General features: G+C 44.8%; 1 protein-coding gene across 1 annotated transcript in view; it reads left to right on the forward strand.

Moving 5' to 3' along the window:
- The first annotated feature begins 5813 nt into the window (after nucleotides 1-5813).
- The window catches only part of tshz2 (teashirt zinc finger homeobox 2), a 49011-nt gene continuing 37742 nt past the window's right edge, over nucleotides 5814-17082 (forward strand). The window contains exon 1 of the mRNA XM_079238709.1: nucleotides 5814-5991. Coding sequence (XP_079094835.1) covers nucleotides 5952-5991 — 40 coding nt within the window. The 5' untranslated portion in view covers nucleotides 5814-5951. The remainder of the gene's footprint in view (nucleotides 5992-17082) is intronic.

Consider the following 17082-nt stretch of genomic DNA (forward strand, 5'->3'; position numbering starts at 1 on the left):
CAGTGGCATCACAGTGGCGTCGCAGTATTGTGGCAGTATTGTCGGAGTGGCGTCGCAGTATTGTCACAGTGGCTTCACAGTGTTGTCGCAGTGGCCTCACAGTGGCATCGCAGTGTTGTCACAGTAGCATCACAGTGGATTTGCAGTATTGTCGCAGTGGCCTCACAGTTTCATCGCAGTGTTGTCGCAGTGGCGTCACAGTGGCATCACAGTGGCATCGCAGTGTTGTCGCAGTGGCATTGCAGTGGCATCTCAGTATTGTCACAGTGGCGTTGCAGTGTTGTCGCAGTGGCGTCACAGTGGCGTCACAGTGGCATCGCAGTGTTGTCGCAGTGGCATCGCAGTGGCATCTCAGTATTGTCACAGTGGCGTTGCAGTGTTATTGCAGTGGCATCACAGTGGCATCGCAATGTTGTCACAGTGGCGGAGCAGTGGCATCGCAGTATTGTTGCAGTATTGTCGCAGTGGCATCGCAGTGGCATCGCAGTGGCGTCGCAGTATTGTGGCAGTATTGTCGCAGTGGCGTCGCAGTGGTGTTGCTGTGGCATCGCAGTGTTGTCACAGTGGCATCGCAGTGGCGTCGCAGTGGCATCGCAGTGGTATCGCAGTATTGTCGCAGTGGTGTCGCAGTGTTGTCACAATGGCGTCGCAGTGTTGTCGCAGTGGCATCGCAGTGGCGTCGCAGTATTGTGGCAGTATTGTGGAAGTATTGTCGCTGTGGCATCGCAGTGGTGTTGCTGTGGCATCGCAGTGTTGTCACAGTAGCGTCGCAGTATTGTCGCAGTGGCGTGGCAGTATTGTCGCAGTGGCATCGCAGTGGCGTCGTAATGTTGTCACGGTGGTGGCGCAGTGGCATGGCAGTATTGTTGCAGTGGCATCGCAGTGGCGTCGCAGTATTGTGGCAGTGTTGTCACAGTGGCGTCGCAGTGGCGTTGCAGTGGCGTCGCAGTATTGTCACAGTGGCATTGCAGTATTGTCAGAGTGGTGTCGCAGTGTTGTCGCAGTGGTGTCGCAGTATTGTTGCAGTATTGTCGCAGTATTGTCGCAGTGGCATCACAGTGGCATCGCAATGTTGTCACAGTGGCGGCGCAGTGGCATCGCAGTATTGTCGCAGTGGCATCACAGTGGCGTCGCAGTATTGTGGCAGTATTGTCGCAGTGGCGTCGCAGTGGTGTTGCTGTGATGTCGCAGTGGCATTGCAGTGGTATCGCAGTATTGTCGCAGTGGCGTCGCAGTATTGTGGCAGTATTGTCGGAGTGGCGTCGCAGTATTGTCACAGTGGCTTCGCAGTGTTGTCGCAGTGGCCTCACAGTGGCATCGCAGTGTTGTCACAGTAGCATCACAGTGGATTTGCAGTATTGTCGCAGTGGCCTCACAGTTTCATCGCAGTGTTGTCGCAGTGGCGTCACAGTGGCATCACAGTGGCATCGCAGTATTGTTGCAGTATTGTTGCAGTGGCATCGCAGTGGCGTCGCAGTATTGTGGCAGTATTGTCGCAGTGGCGTCACAGTGGTGTTGCTGTGGCATCGCAGTGTTGTCACATTGGCATCGCAGTGGCGTCGCAGTGGCATCGCAGTGGTATCGTAGTATTGTCGCAGTGGTGTCGCAGTGTTGTCACAGTGGTGTCGCAGTGTTGTCGCAGTGGCATCGCAGTGGCGTCGCAGTATTGTGGCAGTATTGTGGAAGTATTGTCGCTGTGGCGTCGCAGTGGTGTAGCTGTGGCATCGCAGTGTTGTCACAGTGGCGTCGCAGTATTGTCGCAGTGGTGTGGCAGTATTGTCGCAGTGGCATCGCAGTGGCGTTGCAATGTTGTCACGGTGGTGGCGCAGTGGCATCGCAGTATTGTCGCAGTGGCGTCACAGTATTGTTGCTGTGGCATCGCAGTGGCGTCGCAGTATTGTGGCAGTATTGTCGCAGTGGCGTCGCAGTGGTGTTGCTGTGGCGTCGCAGTGCTGTCACAGTGGTGTCGCAGTGGCATCGCACTATTGTCGCAGTGGCGTCGCAGTGTTGTCACAGTGGCGTCGCAGGGTTGTCACAGTGGCGTCGCAGTGTTGTCGCAGTGGTGTCGCAGTATTGTTGCAGTATTGTCGCAGTGGAGTTGCAGTATTGTCGCAGTGGCATCACAGTGGCATCGCAATGTTGTCACAGTGGCGGCGCAGTGGCATCGCAGTATTGTCGCAGTGGCATCACAGTGGCGTCGCAGTATTGTGGCAGTATTGTCGCAGTGGCGTCGCAGTGGTGTTGCTGTGATGTCGCAGTGGCATTGCAGTGGTATCGCAGTATTGTCGCAGTGGCGTCGCAGTATTGTGGCAGTATTGTCGGAGTGGCGTCGCAGTATTGTCACAGTGGCTTCGCAGTGTTGTCGCAGTGGCCTCACAGTGGCATCGCAGTGTTGTCACAGTAGCATCACAGTGGATTTGCAGTATTGTCGCAGTGGCCTCACAGTTTCATCGCAGTGTTGTCGCAGTGGCGTCACAGTGGCATCACAGTGGCATCGCAGTATTGTTGCAGTATTGTTGCAGTGGCATCGCAGTGGCGTCGCAGTATTGTGGCAGTATTGTCGCAGTGGCGTCACAGTGGTGTTGCTGTGGCATCGCAGTGTTGTCACATTGGCATCGCAGTGGCGTCGCAGTGGCATCGCAGTGGTATCGTAGTATTGTCGCAGTGGTGTCGCAGTGTTGTCACAGTGGTGTCGCAGTGTTGTCGCAGTGGCATCGCAGTGGCGTCGCAGTATTGTGGCAGTATTGTGGAAGTATTGTCGCTGTGGCGTCGCAGTGGTGTAGCTGTGGCATCGCAGTGTTGTCACAGTGGCGTCGCAGTATTGTCGCAGTGGTGTGGCAGTATTGTCGCAGTGGCATCGCAGTGGCGTTGCAATGTTGTCACGGTGGTGGCGCAGTGGCATCGCAGTATTGTCGCAGTGGCGTCACAGTATTGTTGCTGTGGCATCGCAGTGGCGTCGCAGTATTGTGGCAGTATTGTCGCAGTGGCGTCGCAGTGGTGTTGCTGTGGCGTCGCAGTGCTGTCACAGTGGTGTCGCAGTGGCATCGCACTATTGTCGCAGTGGCGTCGCAGTGTTGTCACAGTGGCGTCGCAGGGTTGTCACAGTGGCGTCGCAGTGTTGTCGCAGTGGTGTCGCAGTATTGTTGCAGTATTGTCGCAGTGGAGTTGCAGTATTGTCACAGTGGCATCACAGTGGCATCGCAGTATTGTCGCAGTGGCGTCGCAGTATTGTTGCAGTGGCATCGCAGTATTGTGGCAGTATTGTCGCAGTGGCGTCGCAGTGGTGTTGCTGTGGCGTCGCAGTGCTGTCACAGTGGTGTCGCAGTGGCATCGCACTATTGTCGCAGTGGCGTCGCAGTGTTGTCACAGTGGCGTCGCAGGGTTGTCACAGTGGCGTCGCAGTGTTGTCGCAGTGGTGTCGCAGTATTGTTGCAGTATTGTCGCAGTGGAGTTGCAGTATTGTCACAGTGGCATCACAGTGGCATCGCAGTATTGTCGCAGTGGTGTCGCAGTATTGTTGCAGTATTGTCGCAGTATTGTGGCAGTATTGTCGCAGTGGAGTCGCAGTGTTGTCACAGTGGCATCACAGTGGCGTCGCAGTATTGTTGCAGTATTGTGGCAGTATTGTCGCAGTGGTGTTGCTGTGGCGTCGCAGTGGCGTCACAGTGGCGTCGCAGTGGTGTTGCTGTGGCGTCGCAGTGTTGTCACAGTGGCGTCGCAGTGGCATCACAGTGGCGTTGCAGTATTGTCGGAGTGGTGTCGCAGTGTTGTCGCAGTGGTGTCACAGTGGCGTCGCAGTGGCATCACAGTGGCGTTGCAGTATTGTCGCAGTATTGTTGCAGTATTGTCGCAGTATTGTGGCAGTATTGTCGCAGTGGAGTCGCAGTATTGTCGCAGTGGCATCACAGTGGCATCGCAATGTTGTCACAGTGGCGGCGCAGCGGCATCGCAGTATTGTCGCAGTGGCATCACAGTGGCGTCGCAGTATTGTGGCAGTGGCGTCGCAGTATTGTGGCAGTATTGTGGCAGTATTGTCGGAGTGGCGTCGCAGTATTGTCACAGTGGCTTCGCAGTGTTGTCGCAGTGGCATCACAGTGGTGTCGCAGTGACTATCTATCTATCTATCTATATATCTATCTATCTATCTATCTATCTATCTATCTATCTATCAATCAATTTTTTTTTTTTTACTGTTAATTAGTCATGTAGCATTCACAGTAAAACAGAGCAGCACAGTTTGACTTTGTAGTCAGTAGTAACTACTTTATTCACACTGAAGTTAAATTATTAGAACTTAAAATCAGGGATGGGGAGCTAAATATGACCAAAGATACTAAACTGGCAACACTGCTAGCCGAGCTTTGAAGTGTGCCCTGACAGACGTTCCCTTCTGTTTGGAACACAAACTGTGAGAGGATGCATCAGATCTTTTCACACATTCATTTTTTTTTTTTTTTTGTAATTAACTTATTTAATTTAATACAACAAAGCTCTGCTGCTCCTTAAAATGTTTTCTAACAGTATTTTCATCCAAAATATAATTTTATTTATTTTAAACAAGAAAAGAAATTACAGTTTTAGGTGTATTTTAGGATAATTGTCTGTCATCTTATTATTTAATTAAAAATTACAGACAAAACCAGCATATGACAGGTTTTCTTTTTACTCTGCATCTTGTCTGCAGCAAGCCAAGCCTCGGACAGAAACTGGAGACAGAGAGGTAGGTAGGTGTATGGTGGCAGTTGACAGGTGTTCTCCTGAACATGTTATAGAGAAAAGACCTGGATGCTGCACCAGTTTCAAATTGTTTTATTTATTTATTTTCGTTTTGCCCTACACTAAAGAACTCAAAACCATGTTAATGCCTTCATCACCACCAGAATGGACTGCTGTAGTTCTTTAGACTTGCTTCTGAGTGGCCTGCTGTGGTCCGAGAGCTGCTGCGCGTCTTTGCTGGGTCACGTGACCACATCACTCCAGTTTCAGCAGGTTTACACTGGTAGCTTGTCTGTTTTCAGATTGACTCCAGATTTGATCATTTACTTGACAAGTTTTAGGAGTTATTTAGGCAAGCAGTTGGCCAACAGCTCAGACCATCCATCCGGATCCCGTCCTGCAGCTGCAGGCGGAATATTCTGTTAATCCTCCAGACTGAGGATTCGTGGTCCGTTTCAGTCCAAATGTTGTGGAGAAGAAAGTGAAAAGAATCAGTTGTGAAAACTTGTTTCTGGATATTTGAAGCTCAGATTGAAACAGTTTTCATGGAGAAGCGCGCGACACCTTCATTCATATCAAACTTGTCTTAAAATCCAGCGAGCAAAGCGGAAGTAGAAGGAAAACAGACAAGAAAAGCTGCCTGAAAATGTGTGTGTGTGTGTGTTTTTTTTTTCTCTGGCCTCTGTTCCTTTAATAAACTCATGGTTATCTAGTGTAACAAATGTCTAGCTGCCATCATCAAGTCCAGGCGAGGAGGGAGGAGTTTTTAATGTTCAGTTTGTTCTGTGGATCGATGTCTGCTGGCATCGCCTCCTGCGCCGCGCGCAACAACCCGAACCAGAACCAGGACCAGGACCCGAACCAGAACCAGGATCAGAGCCTTTCTGTTCCGCACGAAAGTGCGCGCGGACGGACAGACTGACACGCGGCGCTGATGGACACAAACGGAGAGTGAGAAGAGACGATCCGCAGCCCGGAGGAGGAAGAAGAGGAGGAGGAAGGTGAAGGAAGAGAAAGATTTCACATCTGTGTTTGTGGCTTTCAGCGCGATTCCTGCGTGGATTTTCTGATATCCCGACAAGGACCAAACAAGTCGGAAGAGCCGAAATAAAGACTCTCACACACACTCAGTGTGTGTGTGTTCATGGACTATCGCAGAGCGCGTTCACATCGCACCTGGCTGGTTCTGCTGGTTCTGCTGGTTCTGAGCTGAACTGAAGAGACAGAAAGAGAAAATGCCGCGGAGGAAACAGCAGGCACCCAAACGGGCTGCGGGTAAGACACAGAAACCTGCTCGGTGTGTGTGTGTGTGTGTGTGTGTGATGGTTTTAGATAGGATTCGGGTGAGAACGCTGTGTTTCTCTTTCAAACTTTTATCCTGCGGGACTCGCGGACTGGTCTGAACAACCCGGACTGGTCGGGACAACCCGGACTGGTCTGAACAACCCGGACTGGTCGGGACAACCCGGACTGGTCGGGACAACCCGGACAACCCGGACTGGTCGGGACAACCCGGACTGGTCGGGACTCCCGGACCGGTACGGATGAGACCCTGAGTCCCAAACAGCACCATGTTTATCTTCAATCTGGACTTTATGTAACTGGAAACGTCCTGGATGAAGAAACCCATGTTACTGGTTTAACACCTAATTCTGGTATTTTCTCTGGACCTTCCAAAGCCCACGTGAGGGACCCCAAACAGAGTCCTGACACCATTAGTTTTGGGCTTTGGTTGCTCCAAAAAGTCTCAGGTTGGAGGAGAGTTTGCTGCATGGCAGACTGGAAAGAAATGAGACTGATAAGCAAAGAAAGCAACAGAGCTGTGCTGTTGTCCCTCAGTAATCCTCTGACCTGTCACAAGGTGTTTCTTCTCTGACTGATCAGAAAGTTTTTTGAGGAAAAGGAGAAGAAAAGAGAGGGGGGAAAAAAAGGTTGTGTGTGTGTGTGTGTGTGTGTTTGGTTTGAGCTACATGAAGTGAAAGATGTGCTGCTGCTGTATCTCTAGCAGATGAACTCTGGATGAACTCCTCATAATCTTATGGACAAATGGAGAATGGGTTTCACGCACACTGAAAGCACGCTGTCGGCAAGGAAGGGATGTGTGTGCGTGTGTGTGTGTGTGTGTGGGGGGGGGGGGGGGCACCTCTACAACACACACATTTGACTTTTTGTGCAGAATAGTTGGATCTGCAGGCGTCTGAAAACGTGGAAGTGAAGCGTTTAAATCTGGTCTTCAGGGAGGCCCATGTTCATCACAACGTGAATCTCACAATTCCTCTTCCAACATCAGCCTGGTGTTTGTTTGTTTTGCCCTTTCTCACACACAAACACACACACACACACACACACACACACACAGCAAGGTAGCACCACCTTTCCCCCCAAAGCGCATCGCCAGCGACGATGAATCTGCTGGATTAGAAGTGTTCAGATGATCAGGAGTATTTCTCTGGGATGTAATTACGGGCTGGTGGTGTGTTGAGAAGTTATCGGTCTTTATTACGGCGGCGGATGCAGCAACCAGATGGCGATTGTTCTCTGCCAATAATAGCGTCTCTTTATACCCGCTTAAGATACTGAGACCCTTATCTGCACGCCACACTCTCAGTTTCCACGCACACGCAGGCGCTCATTGCCTCACAATAAATATTTTTTCCCACATTTCAGCCTCCAGAAGCCCCCACCCCCACCCCACCCTCCCTGCTTTCTTTCTTAGAGACAATGGCCCTGGTTTTATTGGGAGAAGTTTTGAGAAGATGCCTAAGTGATCCGTTTACACGCTCTCAGCTGCCTCGCCTGTACTCTGCTAAATGTGTCAGCCCTACAGAGAAATAAGCCTTCCAGAAGAGTTTCTTCATTGTTGAGGTAATTGTCTCCTCTTTGACAGGCACATTCATCAGTGGCTTAATGGTCAATCAAAAGTTGGCAGGCAGAGTGTTTTCATTCTTTCCTATCCACTACATTAGGAATACTTAATCAAAATGTCTCCCGTTAATGGCTGTGAAGAGTTCATGACTGACTGATCCGTTGTCTGTGCCGATAGAAAATTAACAGCTTGGCACCGGAGAGATGTGGGCCTGCAGATAAACAAATTGTGCATTAATATTTCATCTTCAAGACCTGCGATGTGCTATCAAGCGGGTGGAATATTCCTGGGCTGTGTTGTCATTTTTCTCGCGGTTTTTTCCCCTCTCCTCCTGTATTCTTGAAGGCTCTTTGCAGCTGTAACTCATTTCACTTGATGACTTTACTGGGGTTACAGAGAGTGACGACAAATTGATTACCTGGCAGAGCAAGAATGGAGCGAAGAGAGGCGCAGGCTGACAGTCATGTTATAATAATATGTTTAATGATGTGTGGAGGGGGAACAAGGAGAGATGCAAAGGAATAGGTTTCATTTTTGTGCCGCTCTTAAAGATGCAGTATCCCTCCTGGTGGAAATGATGTTTTGCAGGGTGTTGTTAAAAGACAGGAAAAAAACAAAGAAAGGCAAGAAAAGCAATTCCCAGCTCCAACATTTATTCCCAGGATTCAGCGGCGGCGCTCTCCTGTAGGAATTGTGTTATTAACAGGCGTATTTGTTAACGTGAGCCAAACCAGTAAAGGCCAGTTGTCTCTGATTTACTCCCTTTCCCAAACATGCTCTGTATGGTAATTTAAAATGCCAATTACTCACCGGTCCAGAATAGGATGCACTAAACCTTTGCTTTATTACAGAGAAGCATCAGAAAGCCAGAGGCCATCAGGCTGCAGATTCCAGGATTGAATTTGTGTATCAGGTTTATATATGGTGTAAACACCAAGCCCTATAAGTGCAGGGGATGCATTTTTGAGTGAAGGGAGCCATAAGTTATGCCGTGGCCGTGGGAGTATTCCTCTCTGTTCTTCTTTTTTTTTTTTCCCCCTTTTACAATAGCTCTGTGCTTCAAACCGTTAGCCCAATTTGCTGTTAACAAGATAAATTGGAGAACAGACAAAGGCATTAAGTGTTGCAGTGCCAGCCAGTGACTGACAGCAGCTTCTGGGAATTGGCGAGCAGAAATTCCTCCTAAGTGGTTTGTTCAGAAAACATCCTCCGATCAAGGCAGATGTTGTTTATCCAGTTTAGGTGGGAAAGGGAAGTCCTCTCTGAATGAAAAAAAAGTGGCAGACAAAAACATGAGATTCTGGCTGGAAAAAGCAAATCAGCTCCTTTATTTCTGTGTTTTTCCTTTTTCTGGGAGATTTGCTCCATTTATTTCGGCTCGGTGACGACCTGAGACTCTGCTTCTACACCAGGTCTGCTTTCCGTTGAATGGTTTGAAACTTTCTGCTGCTTTATCTGTTTCTGTGCAGGTTTTGTGCTTCAGACCGCTGCAGCAGGAACACCGTCTTCCTGCACTCAGGAAGCATCTGGAGAAGTTTTTTTTTTCTTTTTAATTTTACTGAAAAGCTGCACTTAGCAGCAAATAATGCATGCGAGTTCTCTGGAGCCAGACGGAGGAACGTGATCATTAGCAGTCATTAAATGTGCGTAATTTCTCAGAATTCATGTCAGGCGAATATTTGGTTTTGATCAAATTCAGCCTTGAGATTTTTGTTAGCTTGGGAGCAAACCAAACTTCCACTTTGTTGCAAAGCTTGCAGTTTTCCAACATGCAAGTGCTCTCCATAGAGACACCCCGTAATAACTTTCTGCTCATCAGCTATTTCATTTTTTTTTTTTTTTTCTCCACTACAGTCAGGAAGAAACGAGTCCTGTCAAGTCGGATGGGTTTTTTTGGTGTGATCTCAGAACATTTCATCATGCAGACTAGTTATAGTAGGAAAGTGACAGGTTTAGATGGCTGGTGTTTTGTGAAAGCTTTTGTTTGCATGGAGGTGGGGGGGGAGACGGGGTGGTGCGCTGTCTAGGTGATAAGAACGGAGACTGGTGTGCCCTCCAGCGCACTGATCTCGTTCCTCAGCGCTGCGCTCTCCTGTGTGGAAAAAAACAGCCTGTTATGATGGGTCTCAAGGCAAGTGCACCTCTCTGCAGCGACTGCTCGTTCACCTCGCCTTCCCTCTGAGACCTGCACTAGTTTCCAGGCAAATGACACAATTTGATATGCCGTTGGGGTGATTCATGTGGATAATGTTTCCATGTGATCATCACTGCAGAACAGAAACTATTTCTTGTCACGGCTTTTTATTTTTTTTCTGTTCTTCTTTACTGATTAAGGCTGACAATAGCTGGAATATTAGGAGAGTTTATTGCAAAGAGGGGAGAACTCATTATTTTTGCCAGTACAAAAGAAATGATGGTATTTTGTCCAGGTCCCTGCAGATCCACTGGTTTACAGAGGAACACAGGGAGGAGACTTTATGGCTCACATTGTTCATTAATGTGGATTTAGAGGATGAGAATTCAGAGTTTATACAGTAGCACCGTGGGCCTTCAGCTGGGGTGTCTGCATACAGCAACAAATAATCTGCGTCCATTCAGACACCGTGATTTAAGTGAAGACATCCATCTTGTAGTAGTTGACCTACATGTGTAGTCAGTCAGAGGGTGTGCATGTTGGCCAGATGGTTTGAAGCTTCGCAGAAACGATCGCAGCCGGATCAGGTTAACCCTACCACAGATGCTTCTCAGAGAGGTGACCATATCATGTGTTTCTTTTCTTTTTATTTATTTATTTTTTGCATCTTTAAAATCACTTAGTTCTGATTTCAGAAGAGGACGAAACATCTGAACTTCATTCAAGGCAACTAGGCAGAAAATAAACACATTAGTAAAAAAATTTGAAAAGACACAAGCGTGTAATATATACAATGTATATTATATGTATGTTAGGGCAGTGACAATGTGCATTTGTCCCAATTTGATTCCAATTTTTTGAGTACAGAATTGATTGTGAGAATCACAATTCTTCCATGTTGCTGATTTTTGTAGATTTACAAAAAAAAAACAAAACACAAAACTTTGTTTTTGCTTTTCATTTTCCTTGATTTCAATAAAAAAAAAACCAAAAAAAAAACACAGTAGCTAGACCATCATTCTGTTGCTGTAATGCCCAAGAAGACGGGTAAAAAGATCAATAAAATAATAAAAATGACAAAAAAAAATTTATGAATTGTATGTATTTATTTAAAAAAAAAATTAAAAATTTTAAAATGGTGAAGCTAAAAATTCAAATATTAAATTTTTCGATTAGCTTTTCCCACCCCTAAGTCAATGCAATTCAGCTTTATTTGTATAGCGCCACTTCACGACAATGTTGTCACAGGGAACTTTACAAACACATCATCTCACATATATATGTGTGTGTGTGTGTGTGTGTGTGTGTGTGTGTGTGTATATGTGCGTATATATATATATATATATATATATATATATATATATATATATATATATAATGTAAAAGCCCATAATGATGTTGGATGTGAAGTAATGGAAGAATATGATATTTCCCTTCAGTATATGAAGGCCTGAAGACAGAGAAAACATTCATCTTAAGTTATCCGCGGTGTACCTGATTTGCTTCTTATCAAATCCTTAATGAGCTTCAATTAAGATTTATTATGCAAATTAACCCTCAGCTGCCGCAGACTGCAGGAGCAGCAGCTATGACAATATTGTGCTAATGGTGTGATCTGTAACAATTACAAAGGTAAACTGCCTTCACACCGTGTGCTCCGTGAGTTTCCGGCAGGTCAGTGCACTAAATCAGGAGATTAGGAAAATGAGTTTAAGGTGGATTTAATAATAATAATAATAATAATACAAATAAAAAATGTTAAAGCTGCAGGCCAACTTAGAGACTGAAGATAGTTTCTTTAGTAACAGTAAAAAAAAAAAAAAGCATTTAGTGATGATAACATTATGAATAAAGCTCAGATTATCAGATGTAGACCAGCTGCAGTTTCCTCATCGCCATGGTTACTGCAGATGATGAGGTTATGACCAGAGGAAGTGCTGCACCATATGAAGTTGTGAACCTTGCACCTTTTGTAACTTCATTTAGCGCGCGGCTGATGGCTTCCTGACAGCTTTATAGCCGAGATGCTTTATGAGTCGTCATGCAGCACAATTACATCCAACCTAATTTGATGAATCAAGTCAATGTTCCAGCAGCTCGCCTCACCTCGCCAGCCCGCGATTGTCCGTCTCTCATCAGGGGTCAAACAGAGGCCTTCACACGTTGTTCAGTTCGGTCATTCTGAGCCAGAAAACAGCGTCTCCAGCTCGCCTAACTTCATACTTCCTGTCAGTGTTTGTCGTTGGTAAACACATGGTCGGAATGAATGATCTGATTACACACCATCTCACATCATTCTCCTCCCTCTGCTCGTTGTTTGGGATCATCATAGATAGTAGACAGAATTAAAACAATATGATAAACTTCTGAGGATTATTTTAATAACAGAACTGATAAATGTGTTGGAGACGTAACATCAATGGCATTTTTATGCAGAAACATACTGGAAACTGTCATTTAAAACCTGCAAGGCTTTAAAATGATGGATTTATGCAGGTGTTACAGAACAGAGTTAAAAATTATTTTTATTAATATGAGGAATAATAATGCGGAGAAAATTGGAATATGGATATGAAGTGAATGTTTTGTGAATCAGTCACACAGTTGAAAACAGTATTATTTATTGTTTATTGCTGAAACCAAACCCTGAACTCAATTGTTGTTCCAGATTAGATTTGTGACGTATTCAGCAGAAAAACAACAAACACTCCACAAGGTGGATTTAATGTAAATATGCAACTCTTCGCTAAAAAGTAAAAGCAGGACTTTTAACACTTTAATTACATTTAAGTACACAAAACAATAAATGCATTTAAAAAAACGAATGCATTTAAAAAATGAATGTATTTAATCGTGGAACGTTTGTTGGTGCCCAATTTCCTGGTACACCGTTTACACCGATGCACACAGTATTCTGCTGCTTCCGCTGAAAACGTGGCAGTTTGGCGCCGTATTTAAAGACTTTTCAGGCCCCTTAAGCAATTGTTATGAAAGAAAAATCAGAAAGTTTAATGACTTTTTCTGGAGTTATTTGAGACTTTTGGAACCCACTAGAACCCACCAGTCTTCATGCAGCTTCCAGCTGCAGTCTGAGCAGGAGGTGATCCCCTCCGCTGCAGGACCAGACTGTTTACTGTCACATATCGATGTCTGTTCAGGAAGAATGTAGACAAAAACAATGAAAAGTTAAAATTTCTGTAACTTGTTGTAGACTAGATCTGTTAGTTAAATTACCTAAAATGACACTTTAAGTCTGTTCAGTTTTAACCAGGTTTATTTTCTATTTTTTTTTCCACTGGAAATTAAATTAAATTAAATTAAAAAGACATTGATATAGCCTGACTTTACAGTAATAAGATCTGTGTTTATTATGTGATCTAGTCATTCACCAAAAAAAAAAAAAAAAGGTTGCTTTTCAGGCCAAATGTTTTTATGCCAATAAATTGTGATTAATCAAGATTAATTAATACCAAATCCTGTAAATAATTAGATTATATTTTTAACAGAGTCCCATTAAAAAAAGTGTTTTTTTTCTGTTATTTAACTTTTATTTAATTTAGAAATCAAACTCAGAAAACAGCTTCAGTGGAAACAGTTAAATCATGTTCAGTAAAATGACATAAAATAAAGTCTAACTGAACATATCATAATAAGTATTCCCCCTCCCCACACACACACACACACACACACACACACACACACACACACACATTATCAGCATCTCATCCTCTCCTATGCAGTTCAGGCTGACTACACTGTAAAACATTTTTTTACTCAAATGTAAAAAAATCTATAATTGAATTTACACAATTCCTCAGTTAATGAAACAAATCTGTTTAAATTCCAGATGATGTTGTGATGCTTTCAAGTTACGTCACTGAGATGAACCAATGAACCGAAATGCAGCAGCAACCTGGTGTGCAGTTTGTTAAAACAGTATCAGGCCATCGACGTACCTGTTACGCTGTAAGACATGAGTTACAAATCCTTCATCGTCATCATCATGAATTCACTTCATCTTTATTTACACACAACCAGCTCACAACATCACAAGTTTACAGAAACGCTTCATTGTGTGAATTTTAACCTCATTAAAACAAATCTGTCTGTTAGTCCTCGTTAGTCTGCTTTCTTATTACCATGTTACTACAACGCCTTCCATCCTGAGCCGCTCCGGGAGGCAGTGGCGAGGAAAAACCATCAGAACCAGAACCAGGAAACCTGCGTCGGAACCAAGAAGTAAACCTGCATCAGAACCAGAACCTGGAAGGAAAACCTCCAGCAGAACCAGGAGCAGGAAGTAAACATCAAAATCAGAACCAGGACCAGAAATAGGAAGAACAAAAACACCTAATCAGGACCAGAACTAGGGAGGAACGCCTCCATCAGAACCAGAACCAGAACCAGAAGGGTCCATCTGAAGCAGTTAGGAGTTGAGAAGACAAGAAAAAGAGCCAATAAGCAGCATAGTAAGCCAGGGATACGTACTGAGAGAGGAATAATAATAATAATAATAATAATAATAATAATAATAACAATAAATTGATTTAAAACATCTTTAAAATGTTCTTCATAAATATACATACATATATATAAAAGACATTATCCATAATGAATTATTGTGTGTGTGTGTGTGTGTGTGTGTGTATGAAAAGAAGCTGTTGAAGCAGGTTAGATGCAGATGGTGTGTATTAATTTGCAGAAGAGATGAGTGTAAGGTGTGTGTGTGTGTGTGTTGGGAAGCGTCTCCTCGGGGCTGTGCCGCCTGTTTGTCTCTGCTCTATGTGCTGAGTTGGTCTGTTGAAACAGCTTAATTGATACTCATTAAACAGCAGTGACAGCTGAGGTGTCCGTGATGAATGTGGAATAATTCTGTTGTACTTACAACTTGATTAAGCAGAATCACACAACATGGCCGTGTTGCAGCCTCTGGCTCGGACGCCGAGCTCTGAGCGCCTGCTTTCAGTCCTCTCTTCTTGGTGTCGCCGCCTGCGAGGCCACCCTCACGTTCATCTGAAGCATCTGCGTGTGTGTGTGTGTGTGTGAAGTAAACAGAGTCCCAGAGTTTCAGTGATTCACCTGAGGATTAAAAATATCTTCTGCCTCATTTGACTTTGATTTTACCAGATTGTGTGCAGAGTGGAACACCTTCCAGTGAGTTATGAGGAGTTTTCTGTGAGTTTATTCAGGCTCACACAATAATAAAGTCAGAGGATGAAAAATGTGCATCTTGCATTATTTCAGTTGGAAATTAGAGGCAATTGGAGTTTGTTCAGAATCGACTGTCTTTGTAATGAGTGCATGACGAATGGCGTCACTTAGAGGAGAAAATGAAAGCTGGGAAACCGAAAATATTATTCTGCAGCATTTTATATGCCGTGATTTTCCACGAAGACGAACTAATTTCGCTAAATAGCTCATCAAATCTACTCCTAATATTTTTTTTCTGCTCTATCGCAGCCGTGCGGTTTGACCCGGTGGGGATCAGGTCAGCGGGCCGCGCGGACCGCGCTCCGCTGATCGCCCTCATCTCATTTCCTCCCTTTCTGTTTTCTTTTCTTTGATGGCCTCGGAGGGGAAAAGTTGGATTCGGATCCTCATCGGCCGCAGAATTTACAGGCCTGGGAAGCGTCTCGTGTTTGCTGACATCTGATTAAACGGGCGCTGTGCTCCAGCGATGTTTTCAGAACACATGAAAGAGGGGGAATTTCCGCAGAGGATGGATTTACAACTTTATCCTCACATGATTAATATTACACAGGGAGGTCTTTGTACAGGAAGCAGTTTGTCTAATTATGGTCCAACTGTGTCTGAACTGGGAGCAAACACCACGCTGGTAAGAACTGCACAGACACGTCACACACATGTGGGTGTGTGGTGATGTCATCGTCAGAAGATGCCTTCCAGGAACCTTGGAAAAGCCACCGCTGACATGTTTCCTTTTCACCATTTCTATTAAACAGACGACGAGACCCTCAACCTGCTTAGAACTACGGAACGTCTACAGATGCAGATTCATCGTCCAACTTCTTTACAAGCGTTTCAGGGACTCTCACGTTGGCCTGTTCCTCACATATGTGAGCGAGCGCAGACATTCAGGAGGTCGCTGGCCAGGCCGGCCGTAAGTCATGCTGTCCATCAAGCCGCGGCTGGATTTTCAGCTGTTACTTGTAAACCAGAACAGCATTCTTCAGATTAACTGGGTGACAGGGAGGCCTCTTAAAGCAAACTATGATAGTACGATCTGTTACAGTTGTATTTTATGGCTTCCAGCGTGAGTGTGTGTGTGTGTGTGTGTGTGTGTGTGTGTGTGTGTGTGTGTGTGTGTGTGTGTGTGTGTGTGTGTGGACAGATGAGCATCAGGATGGAAGAAACCTGCAACTCAGGCAGCATATAGGATAATGTTGAGTTGCAGCTGTTTTTCATTAATCTGATGAGTATGATGAGGATGATGAATATGATGAGGATGATGAGGATGATGAATATGATGAGGATGATGAGTATGATGAGGATGATGAGGATGATGAGTATGATGAGGATGATGAATATGATGAGGATGATGAGGATGATGAGTATGAGTATGATGAGGATGATGAATATGATGAGGATGATGAATATGAGTATGATGAATATGATGAGGATGATGAGTATGATGAGGATGATGAATATGATGAGGATGATGAATATGATGAGGATGATGAGGATGATGAGGATGATGAATATGATGAGGATGATGAGGATGATGAGGATGATGAATATGATGAGGATGATGAATATGATGAGGATGATGAGGATGATGAGTATGATGAGGATGATGAGGATGATGAGGATGATGAGTATGATGAATATGATGAATATGATGAATATGATGAGGATGATGAGTATGATGAATATGATGAATATGATGAGGATGATGAGGATGATGAGGATGATGAATATGATGAGGATGATGAATATGATGAGGATGATGAGGATGATGAGGATGATGAGTATGATGAATATGATGAGGATGATGAATATGATGAGGATGATGAATATGATGAGGATGATGAATATGATGAGGATGATGAGGATGATGAGTATGATGAGGATGATGAATATGATGAGGATGATGAGGATGATGAATATGATGAGGATGATGAGGATGATGAATATGATGAGGATGATGAGGATGATGAGGATGATGAATATGATGAGGATGATGAGGATGATGAGGATGATGAATATGATGAGGATGATGAATATGATGAGGATGATGAGTATGATGAGGATGATGAGTATGATGAGGATGATGAGGATGATGAGGACGTACGGATGGCCGGACCCGCTCACGTCACCTCACACAAGAAGCTTACACTCCTTCTTT

The sequence above is a fragment of the Telmatherina bonti genome (assembly GCF_933228915.1).
Source record: "Telmatherina bonti genome assembly, chromosome: 4".
Classification (NCBI taxonomy): domain Eukaryota; kingdom Metazoa; phylum Chordata; class Actinopteri; order Atheriniformes; family Telmatherinidae; genus Telmatherina; species Telmatherina bonti.